The sequence below is a fragment of the Pelecanus crispus genome, chromosome 15 (assembly GCF_030463565.1).
Source record: "Pelecanus crispus isolate bPelCri1 chromosome 15, bPelCri1.pri, whole genome shotgun sequence".
NCBI lineage: Eukaryota > Metazoa > Chordata > Aves > Pelecaniformes > Pelecanidae > Pelecanus > Pelecanus crispus.
The window spans coordinates 7,294,942-7,312,891 of NC_134657.1; the positions used below are offsets into that span (position 1 = coordinate 7,294,942).

General features: G+C 45.3%; 2 protein-coding genes across 3 annotated transcripts; one reads left to right on the forward strand and one right to left on the reverse strand.

Moving 5' to 3' along the window:
* Positions 1-5: 5 nt before the first annotated feature.
* Positions 6-14,948, reverse strand: INTS11 (integrator complex subunit 11). 2 transcript variants are annotated; one of them, XM_075721679.1, is made up of 18 exons: positions 14,937-14,948; positions 14,235-14,420; positions 13,201-13,298; positions 12,104-12,177; positions 11,668-11,896; positions 11,447-11,545; positions 11,314-11,348; positions 10,499-10,637; positions 8,755-8,819; positions 7,906-8,095; positions 7,144-7,227; positions 6,501-6,590; positions 5,741-5,903; positions 4,876-4,983; positions 4,187-4,248; positions 3,163-3,305; positions 2,305-2,434; positions 6-1,458 (listed from the first exon to the last, which is right to left on the reverse strand). In XM_075721679.1, the coding sequence occupies exons 2-18, from the start codon at positions 14,260-14,262 to the stop codon at positions 1,393-1,395; spliced, it is 1,803 nt and encodes a 600-aa protein (XP_075577794.1). In that variant the 5' UTR covers positions 14,263-14,420; positions 14,937-14,948; the 3' UTR covers positions 6-1,392. The 2 variants fall into 2 exon arrangements, with proteins under 2 accessions (XP_075577794.1, XP_075577793.1); XM_075721678.1 differs by lacking the exon at positions 14,937-14,948 and adding an exon at positions 14,516-14,601.
* A 118-nt stretch (positions 14,949-15,066) lies between these two features.
* Positions 15,067-16,578, forward strand: CPTP (ceramide-1-phosphate transfer protein). Its single transcript, XM_075721569.1, has 2 exons — positions 15,067-15,185; positions 15,265-16,578. Exons 1-2 carry the CDS (start codon positions 15,067-15,069, stop codon positions 15,785-15,787), a joined length of 642 nt encoding a protein of 213 aa, XP_075577684.1. The 3' UTR covers positions 15,788-16,578.
* Positions 16,579-17,950: the final 1,372 nt, after the last annotated feature.

Consider the following 17,950-nt stretch of genomic DNA (forward strand, 5'->3'; position numbering starts at 1 on the left):
GGAGATAAATGGTGGTGTGTCTCTGCATGATATAGTAACTTCTCTTTGCACAAGAATGGGTGTTGCAGCTTCTGCCCATGTTCAGCCAATTTTCAGATGGCAGCCGCTGCCACAGTCTACTCTAAGGACAGGAGGTAAGAGGTTTGGAAAATAACAAGGGATGCTGGGGTCTTGGTTGGTGGAAAAAACCCCATGCGTTATGAGAGTAAGCAAGGGTCTTGAATTTGGGAGGCTGTATTGATCAGTTAAAGCCAATCACTAAACCACTGTAGCAATCTGAGCTGCATGCAGCAAGCAACCCACGAGCAGATCTGAAATTCTTGTTCTTTGTAACAGACAGCTTCTGCGGGGGCGGTACCGCAGTTGTTAGGCTGGGCCTGACTTGAAGGGGTTAGCGCTGCGTGCGGTTTGAGGCATGCTGCATGGACACCTATTACTAACGATGGGTCAGCCACTGCCCTCTCCCTTGCTGTCTTTTGCTCTTAGCTTAGAGGAATTTTTTTTTTAAGTATCAGGGAGAAAACCTGCTCAAACTTTTCTAAAATATTGACAATAATTCCTGTGTTCTTCTGCTTAACTGGGTTTGGCCAGACAAGTGCTAAACCCTTGCACTTATAAAATGGAGATGAGGAGCACCTCTGAGGGAGAATTAGCACAAATTAATCTTCTTACCTTTCATGAGATGATACTGCTATTTTTGTCCCATGTATAGGCTATGGAAAAACTTCCCAGCACTGGAGGGACTGTTCTTCCCAACTAAGCATAATTTTTATGTTCTGGACAGAGGAAGAAAAAATACTTATTGGAGATTCCAACCATGAGTGCAGTGTTCCTGTAAGGCTTCTCAGCCCCTCAGGCCTGCATTTGTCTACCCCACCAGCATCAGGTAGGGCTGATTCCCCTTTGTTGCCCAGGCAGGGAATGGCGCTGGTCACAGATCCGAGCCGTGAGCTGGTTTGTCCCACGCGCAGGGTCCAGAGCCTCAGTGCGCGGCTGCTGCTTCTCCTCCTTTTTGGGACAAACTGAAAGCCTGGATCCTGCACAGAAAAGTACTGTAGCATAGAACAGTGCTGCTGTGGTTGTAAGGGAAATGAGCTTTGGGAGGGGAAGAAGGCTGAATATCTTTTACCTTATTGTGTAAGCAACTCAATGCTTATTCCTCAGGACTCTTTAAATTAAAAACAGGCTTTTAACAAGCAGTTAAATGACTCCCTGGGCAGGCTTCCAAGGGGAGAAGATCACAGTACTGCTGAATGTTATACACAGTCACTGCGTAATTGGAGAAACACTGTAATTCCTTTATTAAAACAAAACCAGAAAAACACATTGACAATGTAAACAAAATAAAATCTAAATCTCTCTGAAACACGGCTGTGCCCGCTGCTCTGTTGCTCAGGATGTGCTCTGTGGCAGTCCTTTTTTCAGAAGGGATGTGAGATAGCTGCCCAGTTCTTCATCCTAGAGAGAAGAAAGAGAAACAGGATGAAAGCAAGCTGCTATACTTTCCCATTTGGGGCAATAAATTTCACTCTGGTACCTAGAAATAGACTGCAATAATTCTTGGACCCATGAAAATCTAATGTTAGCGGTGTTCAAAAATGGAAACCAATCCAGTTAGCACAGATGCATTTCTGAGGGTTCTTTCAAAATACCAGTGTAAAACTCCCATTTGTCAGGTAGGTGTCTGGACCCAAGATGTCTCTTTTGAGAACAATGACCATTTGTCTTGAAAGCAAAGAAGAAAGAACCAGGGCTTTTTGCTTTGCCCTCAAGAAGGCATCTCCTTGCTGTAAAAAAAGCATTTAAAAATACAGCCATAGAAAGTATACTTTTGAAGGGAAGAAAACATAACGGCTATGTCTAATCTTACCACAATTTTGTGTTAGCTAGCTTTCTGCTCGTTGTTCAAAGTTTTACACCTAAGAAATGCAATATAAAATACCTCCACGTGCTCTATGGGAGTAGCAATACTACTGAGAGTTCAGAAGCTGGATACTACGGTGTCCTCAAAACACAGACGTAATTGTAATTAACTGTAACTGTATTAAGTGTAATTACTCCAGATCAGTTGCCTTGAGTTCAGTGGTCCCAGAGAAAACTCACTCAGTAGAGCTCCTGTAAAATGATTTGTACTAAACCTAAAATGGTAAAGAAAATGGCAGGGACTCACCTCATCTTCTTCCAGTCAAGCTACTTCAAAAATGGGCTCGCCCTTACAGTAGCAACCCACAGTGTAGGACAGTTTTGGACTGTAAGGAGTTAAGGTCAGAGCTGCTTGAAAAGTCTGTCTTCAAGTATTCCTACCTGGTAAGTCCAGGATACGAGCAGAACTTTGGTTCCTTGATCCTCCGAGTGCGCTGTGGCTTGGATAAGAATGGACTCTACTGTTATAGAACCGTCAGGGAGATGCTGCACTGAATAATCCTTCAGGACCCTGGTAAGAGAAAAGATAAATGATTGATTTTGGATGGGACGCGCATACAAGCTGAAGGGTGGGCCACCCCCTGTATCTCTGAATTCCCAACAGCAGCATGTTGTTACTACTCTTAGCTGTGTCTCCAAGCCGGCACCCGCTGCCCAAGGAAGGGAGAATGGGGCCGATTCATAGCTTGCTTATTTTGGTGCTTATATTAATCAGGTAGATTTCCTACAGAATTTATTTCTGGCTTTCATCATAGCTGGATCTCCAGTCTGCACCCTAGTCATCTGAGCGAAGGACTACTCACAGAATCAACCAGCTGCCTGTAGGAGGAAAACAGCTTTTAAGGTTCATCTGCTGCTAGCTTTTAAATAGCTCTAAGAGGGGTCTTGACCCTACTGCGTGACAGTCTCGCTCCCAACAGTCGTACTAACTTCAGCTGGAAGCAGCACTGACAGCAACAAACCAAGAGGAACAAAGCTTGGCAAAGACCATGAGCTTGTAGGCCGATGACCAGCCTCTGCTACTGCAGTGTAACCACTGCTCTGGTTATGTTGGCTATTACAGACTAAAATCAAGGACAGTTGCGCCTTCTGGGCTGCAGAGAATTTTGTCTTGGTAACCCTCTGGGGTTGGTCTAGAAGGCCAGAAAGGAGGGGGCACTAGTACTACCTATAGTAAGAATGATAAGCTTAAGTCCATCCCTGGGGGAAAAAACCAAACGCAGCTAAGAATGGACTTACCCTTTGAGATGGTTATACACACGGAGCACTGTCTCATGTTCTTTCCGCGGATCCTGAATGTGAACACGGCAGGTGAAGCGCAACTGATGTTCTGCAAGGCCCAGCTCCTTCAGTGCCTGCTCGGGAGAAACCAGGCGGAAGCTCTGCAGAAGAAAATTACAAACCCATTAGAAGCTGTTTCTTTGCACTTTCTGAAGTTCTGTTCCTCCTCTGTGGTCAGCTACACGCACGTACGTGTTCAGCACTGCAAAGCTCCAGCAGGTAAGGTCATTCCTTTTCAATCTCTGAAACGTCTTGGCACATTTCAGTTACTACTGCTAACAGTAACAGCTAGGCGTGAACGTACCATGGACAGCAAAGGTAGAGGTAAGATGGTGGCAAAATGTCCACCCGAATCACACCAGTTCCTTGTTTCCCAAAGTTCCAGTTGCTCTCTGAATGGAAGCTGGTTTAACCTCTTTATCGGAGGAATGATTTGTTTAAATATAAACATGAGGTTACAGAGTAAGAGCTCCTCCCTTAGCACCTTTCCATCCTTGTCCAACAAACTGAGGTCTACCACCAACAGGCTGCTGCTTGCTTCTTTTGATTTTTACAGGCGCAGTGACTCAGAAACACCTTAGATTCACAGGCTGAAAACCACAGCCGCCTCAGAATGTCTGTAGCTGCACCCAGTAGGCTGCAGGGGGACAGGGCAAAAACCAGACTTTGAATGGAAGCAGCTCTTCAGATTTATCTATTTCCTGTGACTTCATCCTTAGGCATTCATGAGACTGACCAGGAAAAAGTCTACCTCCACACCACCCTGCTAGAAGTAGCAAGACTGTTTCTGAAGTTGTGGAACTAGTGAAGACTAGTAGTCAAGACAGCTGACAAGCTAAGACTGTCTTACAGCTGACTCTTCCCAAGAAACCAGGACTGCTTACCTTATCCTAGCTCCTTGTTCACCCAGACCTCACTTACAAATTATAACACCACACTCATTCAGAGGACACAAGACAAACGTAAGCACTTTTTTACTTACGTTATCCTTCATAATTAATGTGCCGTGCATTAGCTTTGGCTTCTTGACATCTGGCAGGAGACCTAAACCGAGGCCAATGGAAGAGCAAGATGACATGGTTAATGATGACGTGCTTGCTTTTCACACATGACTGCTGTAGAACTTAACAGACTGGATTTCTGAGTCCCTGCTGAGGTTTAGAGAGTAAGATTTTACATCTTTGTTCTCCTGTCTGTTAAAGTGCATGGTGCTTAAACCATTATCAGTGCTCTAGATGTGTGAGAAACCATGCTTAGTAACACAGAACAACTGCCTCTCTTCCCGTATAGCTTCCTGATTTGAAAGGGTTTCGATTTTTTCTTGAATTTGGTTTATAAAAGTAATTCCAGTTTTCCCAGACCTAGGTAGCAAAACCATACACGGACTTTGTTTTCATAGCAAATGGGCAATGAGTAGCAAACACGGCAGTTTGCGTGTGTTTGGTTCTAAACATTATCACGTATACATCCGCAGCACATAGCCACTTCATTTCACAGGAAGCTCCCTCAACCACTAAATGCTCATAAAACCCGTTCTTTTCCAGGAAGCACTGCTGCGAGTCACCATTGCTACCAATGGCCCTGCACTGCTGTTTCCACCTAATGCAAGTACTGTACAATGCAGCGGCAGGGCCCAATAGATTAAATTCTTGGTTGAAAATGTGTCATCACCTATTGCCGTTTCTCTCTTCAGGAGTCCCAAGGATATGTCCACTGGAATGCTGGGATTGGTGAATATTGTTGTGGTCTCCCCGTTGGCAGGCATGTAACAGTTGACATCTGCAATGCGAACAGCCAGTGTCACAGACAGACAGGCTGCCGCTGCAGCAGCGGCTCCAGCCCCAGACCGCCACCGCGCCCGCAAGCGCTGTGCAAGCATCCCTAGAGTAGATGGTGCCGTGATTTTGGCAGAAGCCTACAGGCAGTGAAGTTTAGTAGCAATCTGCTGAAGCTTAATCCCAGGGCTTTGAAAGAGGCTGAAAAGTAGAAGTGCTGCTGAGCCTGAGGGCTAGCAACCCTACCAGAACCATCAGCCCCCAATGCGGCAGTACCTACTCGCCCAGCTATCCTTAACTCCTCGTGAGGGATAAAAAGAAAACAGACTGCAACAAAACTGCCTGCGCTCTGATGGCGGTAAAAAAATACTGCAAAGAAATCTGCAAGACAGTAAGTAACCAGCCACTGTGAATTCTGTGCTTTCTCCACTCATTATTTAAGATGATGTTAGCAACTGAAGTTGCTAACTTACAATTTCAGATGTAGCCTGCCTGCCTTGGCTTCTTTTAGGAATCTACAGAAATATAAATTCAGTAAGTGCTGAACTATAACAATACAAGCATATCAAAACCACTTCAAGTCCAAATGGGCATTAAAATTAAATGGGCTTCACGTGTTCAGTAAGCTACGTTATGGATATGAGTTTCTTGAGGGTGACTGGCCCCGTAAATTACAGTATGCCTAACTCTGTGCTGAGGTCCAGTGGGCTAAGCATGTGAACTCTGCTGCCTTCCCTCGTCAGTACCAACGCTGTACGTACGGAATTCCTGTTCTATTTTCTGCTTCAGAAACTCCATTTTCTTTGCTTCACCATGGACCAGGAGAACATTTCGTGGCTCAGCCTGGCGAATCAGCTGCATTATTCCCTTGGCATCAGCGTGGGCACTGAAGGACATGTACTCCACCTGCATCTTTACTTCCAGCTGCAGGGGAGCAGAAAGCACGGTCTTTGTGAATCAGGGACTGCTCTGACTCACTACAGCTTGTATACCACACACAGACCCAGACTCCTCTGTATTTAGTTTAAAGATGGAAGCAGAACACCTGAACTGCAAAATGAGGTTGGACAGCAAGCTGCTTATCAGCAGAGACTGAATATGACGCTGTGCAGAAAAGCTTTCAATAACTGACAGGCTCAAACTGCTCACTTTCAGAGCACAATACTTGTCACACAGTACTTGTCGCACATTTGCCAAAACCAATCAACACTTAAGGACAGGTGGTATCAGTTTTAATATCCCCATCTGCTTAAAAATGTATCATTTTTACCTGTCTGACTAATGTACCTAGTTATTAAACATCATAAATATGCTGCTGACAAAGTCTTATGGCAGAAAAAGACACTATTGCCAATGCAAAGGGGAAAAAAAGACTTAGTCCGACCCCAGAGAAAATGCTACCTGGGTATTGTCAGTGTTGTATGCAGCATATTCCCATTACAAGTAGATGGTGTCTAACTGCCACCTAAAGTTCTGAAGAACTTCCCCCAAATGATCCTCCTTCTTGAAAATAAAACTTACTATTTGTCTTCCTTCCATTTCCAGCTTGCGCTGCCCGCTCAGGATCTTATGGCCCACAGTTCCCTGCACACAGTAGCCTGGCATGATGACCTGAGAAGGAACCCAGAAAAATCTATAAACTCTGCACATGGACTATGCATAGCGTAGCTGTTGTTAACATAAAAATAGCCATAAATGTGTAACACCGCTGTAAGTTTGTGTTCTTCCCATTTTACATACTACCGTGCTTCACTGGAAAGCTGCTTGCTTTGTTCTGCAGCTTGTGTGGTGAACACCCAATTCCAGAACACACACAAAAATGAAATTAGAAAGCAAACTGCTGAAAGCTACACACCACTAAATAAGAACTAATGCCAGTTACAAGTGTCATTCTTTGAAGCAGGTTCAAATTAATGAAAGCACTTTTGAAAATAAAATCTCCCACAGCCTCCTGAGACGTGTACCTCCTCTGCTTGCCCTGTCACACATAGCAAAGATAATTCAGAGCTTGAAAGAGCTCTGCCCTGGGTTGGTTCACTGGAGGGCTTGTGTCAGTTAACCCTAGATGCTCAGGAAGAGCGTTCCTGCAACCTTTGTTCTTATGAGTATCAGTACCACTACGACATTAACACAAAACATCACTCAAGGAAACAGAATTTCTTACCATGTTCTTTTCATTCCCTGCCCATTTCCTGAAGATCTGAAGGGACTGTCCTGCATGAAGCATACCAGGGGTTGCAAACACAACCTAGAATTCAAAAATGTGATGAGAATCAGCACAGAAAATAGGGCTTTTTTCCATTCCTTGTAATATATAAATATCCTAAAACTGTGGAGAGTGTCCACCTAATACGCATTACAGCATGCTTACTGCATCAAAGCTCTAATGGGGATTTTTCCCACCTTGTCTATTTTTCACATAAGTAAGTCGACTACTGTTTTAGGAAATATTTGTGAGCATCCGTAGTGTCCGATAAAAACCCTGAACAGTTTTATAATGGTACTATCATGCTTGACAGACTCCTCTTTCAGCTACTGCCTAATAAACCAGTCAGAAATAAAACCAGCAGTAAGAGATGGTGTTGTAAAGGATCCGTCTCCTGACTTAAGTCACAAGAATACACTGTGAAAGTTACGGTTTGACTCGGGCCCAGAGGTATAGATTATATGAATACACAATCAATTTTTTTATTTTCTCTGGGCACTTTACTGAAATAAAGGTAGGAAGACCTTTAATAGTTACACAGATCAAAGCACGCAGATGGTCTGGCCACAGAAGGGTTTTAGATGGGATGCTGATGTTAATGGGGTAGAGGATGCTTAGCTCTTGCAGGCTGCCCGTTTGCCGTAGCCAGGAACAGAGTGGTACAAAAATAGCTCCCCGACACTACGCACCCGCTCTGTTACCTTGTTAACGCCCACCTACCATAGGCCCCGGATTGTCTGCAAAGGCCCGATCAAATGCTTTGATGTGTTTGAATTCAAACATGTTCCTCTGCACGAACGTTTTCCGAATTTTCTGATTAGTCCAGGTGATGAAGAGCTTGTAATAATGATTGGCCTTCTCCGTCAGTCCCGTGGAAAAATAAATTGGAGCCTTCAAGTTCATTCTTTCCCTGTAGAAAGAAGCGTTCCAGATACCCGTGAGGGCCAAATTAGGATCTGGCTATCCATGCTAAAGGCCATAGGCCTATGTAGTCACCATTTTTTGTGCATACCCTACTCTCAATGAGCTATAAATCAGTATTACGACAATGCTACATCACTAGGCATTAACTTACTACAAAGTAGGCTTTAGTCCAATTCTCCTCCTCACCCACCACAGACAACTTCCTTCCATTACAAATATTAATCATTCTGCTATAGGAAATAATTAAAAGCAGTATCATTTGGTATTATCAAAAACATGTCCACACAATGCTTATATGTAAGTTTAATACTTGTTCATCCCTCCTTCCTCTTCCATGAAAACAGTTTTACAATTTGGCAAAAATGTAATCAAACGTTTTAAAGGACGGTTGATCCTGAGTGGAGGAGTGGAGTGGAGAATGACTCTGGATAAGAAAATGGTTAGTTTACTGCTTAGAGTCATGAACACCGGGAAATACACGGAAAGAAGTAACTCTGCAACTGCTAGCATGCACCAACATGCAGAGGAATACTGAAGAGAATACTTGTACTAAACAGACGTGAAAGAATCACAGAAACCAGCCAGAACCACAACATAAGGAGGACAAAAAGGAGGTGGTACGTGCACAGAAGAGACTGCACTCACCAGAAAGTTTCCAATAAAATGCAAAGTTCCTGGGCACGTCCAAGGGCAAAAACTGGGATAAGAACCTGCAATTGAGGTATGATTTACAGTCTGTGAAACGCAAACGGCATGTAAAGGGCTCTGTAGCATCATCATTTCTGAACAAGTCCCTCAGTTCCCTCTCGCTTGCTGATACTCTTGCTGACCGACCTTTCCACAGGAACGTGTTCTGCAGCTTTGGAATGAAAGGCACTGATCTTTGACAAGCACCCATCCGCCTGGCTAACACCTCAGTTTGTACGTACTGAGGAAAGTCTCCGCCAGGGCACGGTGCTTGTGAATGTATTTGTTTTCATATTATCTAGGAGAGAACAGAACCAAGTTGTTGAGAGCAACAATTCTGGTGTTATTTATGGAAATGGACACTAAGGTGACTGTTTCTGTCCTTGATCGCTTTGTCTGTGCTGGGGTAATTATGACCTTTCCTCCCCTCCCAAATTAAGGCAACACTGGAGGAAAGAACATGCAGCTGGTTTGATTTCCAGTGTTTTCTTCAGTTAGCTGCTGTCACTTGGCAGCAAAGAGTTTGCCGCTACTCATTTGTTAGCCAGATTCAGCGGGAAAGCCATCATTTACGTCTTAACAAACTGTTCAGCAAACCACATCCATTACCAAGAGACTCACCCTCTTTTCCAAAAGCAAGCCTACATTTTGCCCCTACTAAGACAAGAACAGTAAATAAAATACAGGGCTTGAGGTCACAAGTGACAAACTACTTTAACTTTTAACCAAAACGCAGTTCAAATTCTACACGTACAATCAACAGCCAGACTAACTTTCCATTTAATTGAGTTAAATGAACCAAGTCCTAGGAACCTAGAACGAGATCCTTAGCTGTAAAACTTTCCTGCGTTCCACATTTCCACTTCCAGTTCCATTTTCTGAGGAGTTAAAATGTCTCTCTTTATAATGTCTTTTCCTAGGCGTGCTCCAACTGTGGTGTTAATGAAAAAGAGAATCTAAAAACAGAAGTTTTACATGAGCAAAGATAGGCACTAAGCTCTAAGAAATGGAAAAGACTGACTGAAATTCTAAACCAATAATGGGCTGATACAACTAAATAGCCGTGTTACGATGCTATCATCGTATGTTCCACATGCTCTGTGGCTAGCTTTAGTTGTTCACATCAAATCACGCTGGACTGGAACAGGCTTACCCAAGCAAAACAGCCCGGCCAGTGAAAAAGCGAAAGCCGCAGACAAGGCCCTGAAGCATCACCTACTGTACGGCGAGCACGTGTCTGCCATGCACTTGGAGGGCTGTTATGGTAACAGCACAGTGCTGAACGGCACGAAGTAGGATACTGAACAGACCTAGCCACACAGGAAATCATTTCTGATCAAGTTTAAAAGCAGTAATTGCACAGTCAGACTCAGTTTCTTAATTTACAGGATTAAGAAGGATGCTTCAGTACGCAAGATGCAAATCAAGGTAATTTTGCCTTTATCCTCCATATTTGCAGACTGTAAGCATAGCATTTCCTTTACTGTCTCATTAATCATAGTTTGGTTTTCTTCTTGGCATAATTTAAGCATTTAATAGTCTGTCTTTAAAAGTATAGATGCAGGAATACTAAAATGCCTTCAGTTTCATGTAGTGGTCATACATAGGTGCCCAAGTTAATTAACAATTACACAGCACTACAGAGCCAACAAGAACTTCACAGAGGAAAAAACACATCACTTAGATTATCAAAATGCCGTACCTTCCCTCCTCTTTCTACAGTTTCATGAACTTTCTTCAGGAAGTCTCTTTCTCTGCAGCGTTTGGAGTCTCTGATAGTTGTGGCATAGGTGGATTCACTTATTAATAAATCTGGGCGACACTTATCGATCCAGGCAGCACTAAAACAAAAGGAATTTAAAAAAACTCAGTCAAGTTAAGAGATGGTGTCTGGCATTTCTGATCTGCAGGTCTCAAAGATGAGTGGAGAATGTCACTGTCTCCATTTGCAGATATGAAAACACGTACACAGATGCGCATCGGCTTGCCCAAAGTCACCTAGGAGTTCTGTGGCAGCACCAGGGCTCCTCTCTCTGCAGCTCATGCTTTCTTTAAATGAATCCAGCTCAGAATAGCAACTACAGATTTTGAGAAGCAATTCTTCTCCAGTCTATTACTTGTTTTAAATGCATTAAAATGTTATTCTAAATAGCATGGATATTATAAAACTCTCATATATGCCAGTAAAAATAAAATTAACATTAAAGTTTGTGACTGGCACTTTCGTAGCAAGTAAATACATTTAGAAGATACCACGACAATAAAACATGTCAAACATCTAAGTCCAATTATTACGTAGCCTTAAAAATAGATTAATATGGGTATATGGGAGAAGATTACATTAAGGTCTATCTGGAATACGCAATGTAAATCTGTTTCCAGCAAAGACGTCATTAAACGTTCCCGTCTCCTAACAAAGAATCAATGCTGATAAGCCCCTAGTATTAAACAGAAACTGTGCTAAAATCTTCATGTCAGAAATATATACAGTTCATAGACACTCAGCCTCCTACTCACCCTAAATGTCTGTCTGGTGTCATGTTATAATCACCCTAATGGAAGAAAAGAAATCCATTAATATTCTCAGTGTAACGGGAGAGGCCATTAAAAGGAGATGTGGGTATCTGTAAATATTGTTGTGCGTACTCACAGTGTACACAACCGACTCGCACCCAGCCTTAATCTGGAACATGGCTGCTCCTAGCACGTGGCCTGCATAGTATGCCTTGATCTCCAGCTCCTCATCCACCTGCACCAACAGGCAAACACTGCATTAGCATGCACATTTAAAAAATAAATAAATAAAACCGCTCTGCCTTCTACAACAATCCAGTTGGCCTGATCCAAGAGTACGCAGAAATTATCATTTACCTGAACTGTCTGGTGAAGATGCACAGCAACCACTTTTTTCATACAGTCTTTAATCATTTGGGAAGTGAAGAAGTTCGTTTCCCCTTTCTTATCTACAGTTATTTTCCTATAGTCCTCCAGGAGGATGGGACAGATGGCCTTGGTGGGATGTGTCATGTAAATGGGCCCATCATAACCAACCATTTCACTGAAATATGGTAAAGCTCCACAATGGTCCAAATGAAAGTGGCTGCAAAAAGACACAAAGGATAAAGGAGATGCTGCACAGCAATTTAGCTTGCCTGGTTTTCAGATCTTGTTTCAGATTTTTAAAGCACTGTGTGACACAGAGGAACCAGCCAACATATGAACGATGGACTTAGAACATGTTTGGGTTCTAGGGACAGTATACAAAGCTTTCCCATTTCAGCTCTGACAAGGAAGGAAGTTTTCTCACCTGATGATCACGCAGTCTAGAAAGTCAGTCAGCCTTCCGTTCTGAGTGATATAAGAAAAGTCAGGAAAGCGTCTCTGCAAAGACATGAAAAAACAGGCTATCCATCATGAAAGCAAGCCAGTTAACACATTACTAATCCAACAAACCAATGGTGTGAACGACCTGAACCACTGGAAACGTGCTGTAATCCACCCCAAGGCAGAACTACGCTAAGGCAGCAGACCACACTAGTGTCAGCAATAGGGTAAGAGCTGCAGCAACACCATCAGCATTTATGTGCAGAAAAAGTCAAAAAGAAAAAGGATGGGAGGGCTGCTAGAGGACAAACAGGAAATCTGACCTTGCAAATAAATAAGTTACAGCCAAGTTTATCGTCAAAGTAAAAGAGGTGACCAATGCATTCAAGCTTACCCACAGGCATTAAGGCAGGAAGCCTCAAAACTTTTTCTGTAATGGCACATTTACTCTGGGTCACACTGTTACTCTTTCTATCTTACAGATTATTTTTGCCGTTATTCCCTTCCTACTAGTATCAGGTGACCAAACATCAGCGGTATTTCCTAGCTCGCTCTCTAAAGCGTCAGAGATGTGCAGTGCGGATCCCACAAGTAATTAACTGCCCAAAACCAAACATCATGTCAAGAGGAGTCTAGCTAAGGATGGGATTAATGCTTTTAAAGAATTTAAGATACCTGCCTATGTGAAATACAGAAGACCAAAACCACTAGGAAGGAAGCATTCACAGCTTGCTTAATATTTTTTGGAGTCCACAACCCAGGGAAAGGATGGCTGGATGGTGGCACTTCACATACCAGGAATACTTGAGGGGATGCACCTCTTGCACAGAAAGGCAAGATTCTGAAGGGGCGAGAGTGGTTCATTCTCTGCGGAATCCAGCTCCAGCAGGGGCCGATACACGTGCCCAGTAACGCACACCTAGCTAACGTTACTCGTATATCATACAAGATGAGTCAGGCAACGTTCAAATAAAAGGGAATGGAGCGGAACAATGAGCCGGGAGCGCTGCTGGGAAATGCCAGGCAGATGCACCTTGAAAGCATCTCTGCAGATCATTCAGGCTTCTCCAGTATACTCACATCATCGTTGTAGCCCATGTGCATCCCGCAGTCAAGCATTACGTTCTTCCCAGCAATAGACACAAGGATACAGCTGCGCCCCACATCCTGGCCAGCTCCTGGACCCAAGCAGAAGACAGGCAAGTAAGACATCTCTGGGAATATTTACCATCACTTCAAAAGAGAAGCATTTAAAGGTCCGTACTATCTTCCTAGCCCTTTTCTGATGCAGGAAAAGACTACACCCTTTCTTCCAAGCAAGCAGATCTGTTAGAAGGTAAGCAAAGGTGAACTGAGTTAGCCCCTTCCCTGAGCTTAAGAGAGGGCCTTCCAGCTGCAGTTGCAAAAATACAGTAAACGCAGCACCGCGTCCAAACCCACATGCAGTTCAGATGCAGGGCATGTCTGTTCTCTGCCCGCTGCTGTGCGATTGCGGCTACACATTCAAATAAGAGCAAAATAATCTCTTATCTGGAAAACATCAGCGTGGAACTCAAAGTTCCCAGGGCTCTGCACCTCCCCAGGTACTCTGCCTCTCGGTGAAAACACAGACCTTCGTTAAGCTCTAGTTAAGTCCATTCCAAACCAGAAAAGCATCCATCAGGATAAAGCAGTTCTCTTGTTCAGCACATCCTTTGCCCTCCCAGTACATAAATGCATCTCTGACCAACTCATTAAAAAAAAAAAAAAAAAAAAAGACAAATTTGCTTCCTGTGGATCTTTAGCACTGTTAAGTGAACTGATACTCCATCTATACTGTACAATACTACAAAGCCTTTACCAGTACGTATTAATGAATCCTGTAATCAAAAGAGAGTTGTCAGACTATTTGAGTCTTACTCGCTTGAAAGACAAAGCAGGACAACGACAGACTGACAAGAACCAAGTCAGGCTGCTGCACAACTGTAACACGTATCGCAGTACACCAGCGCGAGCAGTTTTTGTGGCAGGGAAAGGCATGTACGCCTCCAGCAGGCTAACACATATTACTTTGAATTCTAAATTCCAGAGTCTTTAAGTGTTTCTGTTTCAGGATGATTTTAGATTGGACTTACCCAAGGGAGTGACTTTTATTTCAGGCATTTCAACAAACTCTAGATCTCAAACTGCACGGTAAACTATTTCAGCAGCAGCCTAGCGGGGGCCACAAAAAGAAGAGAAGATTGAGCTGTTTTTACAGCCGCCATTTCAATTATTCTTCAGCATCAGGCAGAAGCCTTAAGCAGAGGCCTAACTTCTTCCTGGAGGGAAAGCAGTCAGAAAACACAAGTCAGATCAACAATTCCTGTAAATTCAGGCCTGCTTGGCTTCGACAACCGCCATCGCCACTACGAACCAGGACACACGGAGCACTCCGCAGGCGGGACGCAGATGGGGAGGCAGGCAGAGGCACGGGCTCCTGCTCCACGGCGGCCAGCCGTATTTATTTCCTCACACGGCGCACACCACCAGATTTCCACGTACAACCCTCGCTGCGCCCGCCCCCCTCCCCAGCGCTGACCCCGGGCGACGCTGCCCTCCTCAGGGAAACCCCGCCCGAGGCGCGGGCAGGGCCAGGGCCGGCCCCGGCGCTCCCGACAGCCCTCGGCCCTCACGGCCCCGGCCGCCTGCCCCCCGCGGCGGGGCAACCCCCCACACACGCCGGCGGCCCCGCGGCCCCGGAGCGGAGCCGCCCGGCCCGGCGCAGGCCCCGGCCCGGCGCAGGGCCCCCGCCCACCGCGGCCCTAGCAACGCCCGCCCGCCCCGGCCCCGCTCACCGCCGCGCCGCGCCTGGGCCTGCTGCCGAGCGCCACTGCGCACGCGTAGCCGCCCGCCCGGGCCCGCCCCCCGCCCGCGGCCCCTGCGGATTGGTGGCGCTGCGGGTGACGTGCGCAGGCGGCGGCGGTGATGGCGGCGGCGGGCGCGTTCAGCCTGCGGGAGGTCCTCGCCGCCTTCCAGACGTGCGTGACGGAGCGGCGGGAGGTGCTGCTGGGCCCCTACCTGTGCGGCTGGCGGGGGCTCATCCGGTGAGTGCCCTCGGCGGCCGCCCCGGGGCCCGGGCCCGGCCGCCGCCCGCTAACGCGAGCGTGTCTTCCCCGCGCGCAGGTTCCTGCACAGCCTGGGCGCCATCTTCTCCTTCGTCTCCAAGGACGCGGTGGCCAAGGTGCAGATCATGGAGAACTACTGCCGCGGCGAGCAGCGGGAGAAGTACGTGTCGCTGCAGTCCATGGTGGAGTACGAGCTGGCCAGCGGGCTGGTGGACGTCCAGAAGCGGTCGGGGCGGCCCGACTCGGGCTGCCGCACCGTCCTGCGCCTCCACAGGGCCCTGCGCTGGCTGCAGCTCTTCCTGGAGGGTCTGAGGACCGGCGGGGAGGACTCCCGGACTTCGGTCATCTGCACGGACTCCTACAACGCTTCCCTGGCGAGCTACCACCCCTGGATCGTTCGCAAGACTGCCACGGTGGCCTTCTGCACGCTGCCGCCCCGAAACGCCTTCCTCGAGATCATGAACGTGGGCACGCCCGAGGAAGCTGTCGCTATGCTGGGTGAGGCCTTACCCCACATCTGCGATGTCTACGGCATCACCCAGGAGCTCTTTGCCCAGCATAAGCTGCTCGACCTTCCTTGACAGGAGGGATGTTAAAGAGCCACGCCACGTTCTGACAGAAGTTGGGTGAACCGGATGAAAACCGCGCGTTTTCACAGATGCGCAAGCGTCTGGTTCTCTGTCCGTGGTCACTCTCCCTTTCCTTTTCCAGTACGGAGCTGACAAGTTGGCAAAGCTACTCAGGATGCCTCACTTCATATGAGAAGAAAATGCAGTGATTTTTCTAATACGTATCTGTGTGCGTAGAGCCTCAGCACTACAGTAAGAAAAAAAACACTATTAAGCAAGCTTAAGGGATTTTTTTCTCCTCCTGGATTCACCTTCAACTCTCCAGCTAGGCTGGGAGTGGGGCATTTTGGTTTCTTTTTTTAAGCCAAACTCTGCAACTTCAGCAGCTTCTGTACGTTTACACCAATAGTTAGGGCCTTGTGTGACAGCACAACTTTCAGATATGGCTCTGAACACATGTACACTATATGTGAGCTCACTTTGTCACTTTTGTTTACAAGCTGTCCCCTTGAATAGATTGGGGGTCGGGCCTCTTTTACGCTTTAACCTTGAAAATACAATCCTGAGTAATGCGTGTCTGGAAGGAAGCTCTTTTCCTTGTAGTCAGAGACTCATCTGATAACTGCTGGTAATTCTGTGTCCCCTAGAATTAAAGAAGGAAATGGTGGTGTATGTTGTTATTGTAAGAGACCGTTCTTCCTTTGTGCATGGATCCATTAAGCAGCACATTCCTTCTGTGTAGCTTCCCCTGCCCATTAATCTATGCTTTACAGTCTTGGGATGTGGAACACTCTTTAGTATATACTACATATCCGGCTAAGGCTGCAGACTGTACCTTTTCTGTTTTCCAGCCATGCTTCTAAATCGTGTTCTCATGATTATTTTTTTTAATGAATGTGTCAAATGCGTACAAAAATGACTTCTCTGACTGTCTGGGGAGAAATCTGAACTTGTACTGTAAGTCACTATTTTGTGAGCCTTATGGCTTCTCTTGCAAATCACTGTATGTAGTAGCTGGCATGTAAAAGGGAGTTTACTTAGCTTTTTGAAAGCTGAAAAAGCACTACATTGTTAGTTCAGGATGACATGAATATTTGGGGGAGGAGGGAGAACCCCACAGGCTGTAAGATGTTTTGATTGTAACTCGGACAGAAGGCATTTTGCCCTAATGTAACACTGCCTGATTCAGGAAATCACTATTACCTCATAGGGATTACTCTAACTGGACATTAAATTTATGTGAACAACATGCTTCTGAAGAGTATCCTTTATAGGAATGCTTTCTAGTTTTGTGGTGTTGGAAGGAACACGACTTAGAGTGTTACTTACTCATACCTTGTCCTTCACTAGCAGGGTCTCTTTCATTTACCTAGTGATCAGATGTGAAACCAGCTGCTGGGAGTAGCCCAGGTGAAGGTACATGCTGTGTACTGAGCTCCTATTCTGCTTACTCACATCTATCAACAATATCTTTTGCCAGAAGATAGGAAATGGAATTTCCTTGAACATCCTAAATGGAGATTTAGTTGCTATGCTGTGAAAACACAAATCGTTCCCTTTCTGCTAAGACCACCTTAAAATGATTACATAGTTCCATAGGCTAAATCCATATATTAAAATGGAGAAGTTCCATGTTACAAACTACAGAATACGACTTGCTGGACCTCCCTTGGTGTCTGACAGAGATATAGCTGGTATTTCATCTGTGTAGCATATTAAATGCTTTAAACTATGTCAAGCAATGTTGCGTGTCACGTGAAAAAATGTTTCAGATCTCATGGGAGTTTAATGCAGAAATGGTAGTATGACCACACAGGAAAATGACTTTTTCTCCCTTGTCACATTCATTCTCAACTATTCCTCTTATGATAAACATTAATGTTGAAAATTAACTTGATTTTTGCTATTAAAGAATCAAACTTTCTCAGTAGGGCAAAAAAACTCTGTTGTAAGTTTATAGCCAGTCACTTTGGGCAAAGTATGCTTCAAGTAAGATACAGCTTTCCAGCAGTCTGCATGCTCCCATTTAAACAAGGTATCGCCTAATGATAATTTTATTTTCCTGGTGTCCTGCTCTGTCTCCAAATGATGGGAACCTTTTTAACAGCCCCAGTTAGTTACCACTGAGTAAAACTAAGGGCCTGTACTTGCCTTTGGGCAAGTTCAGAGTCTGAC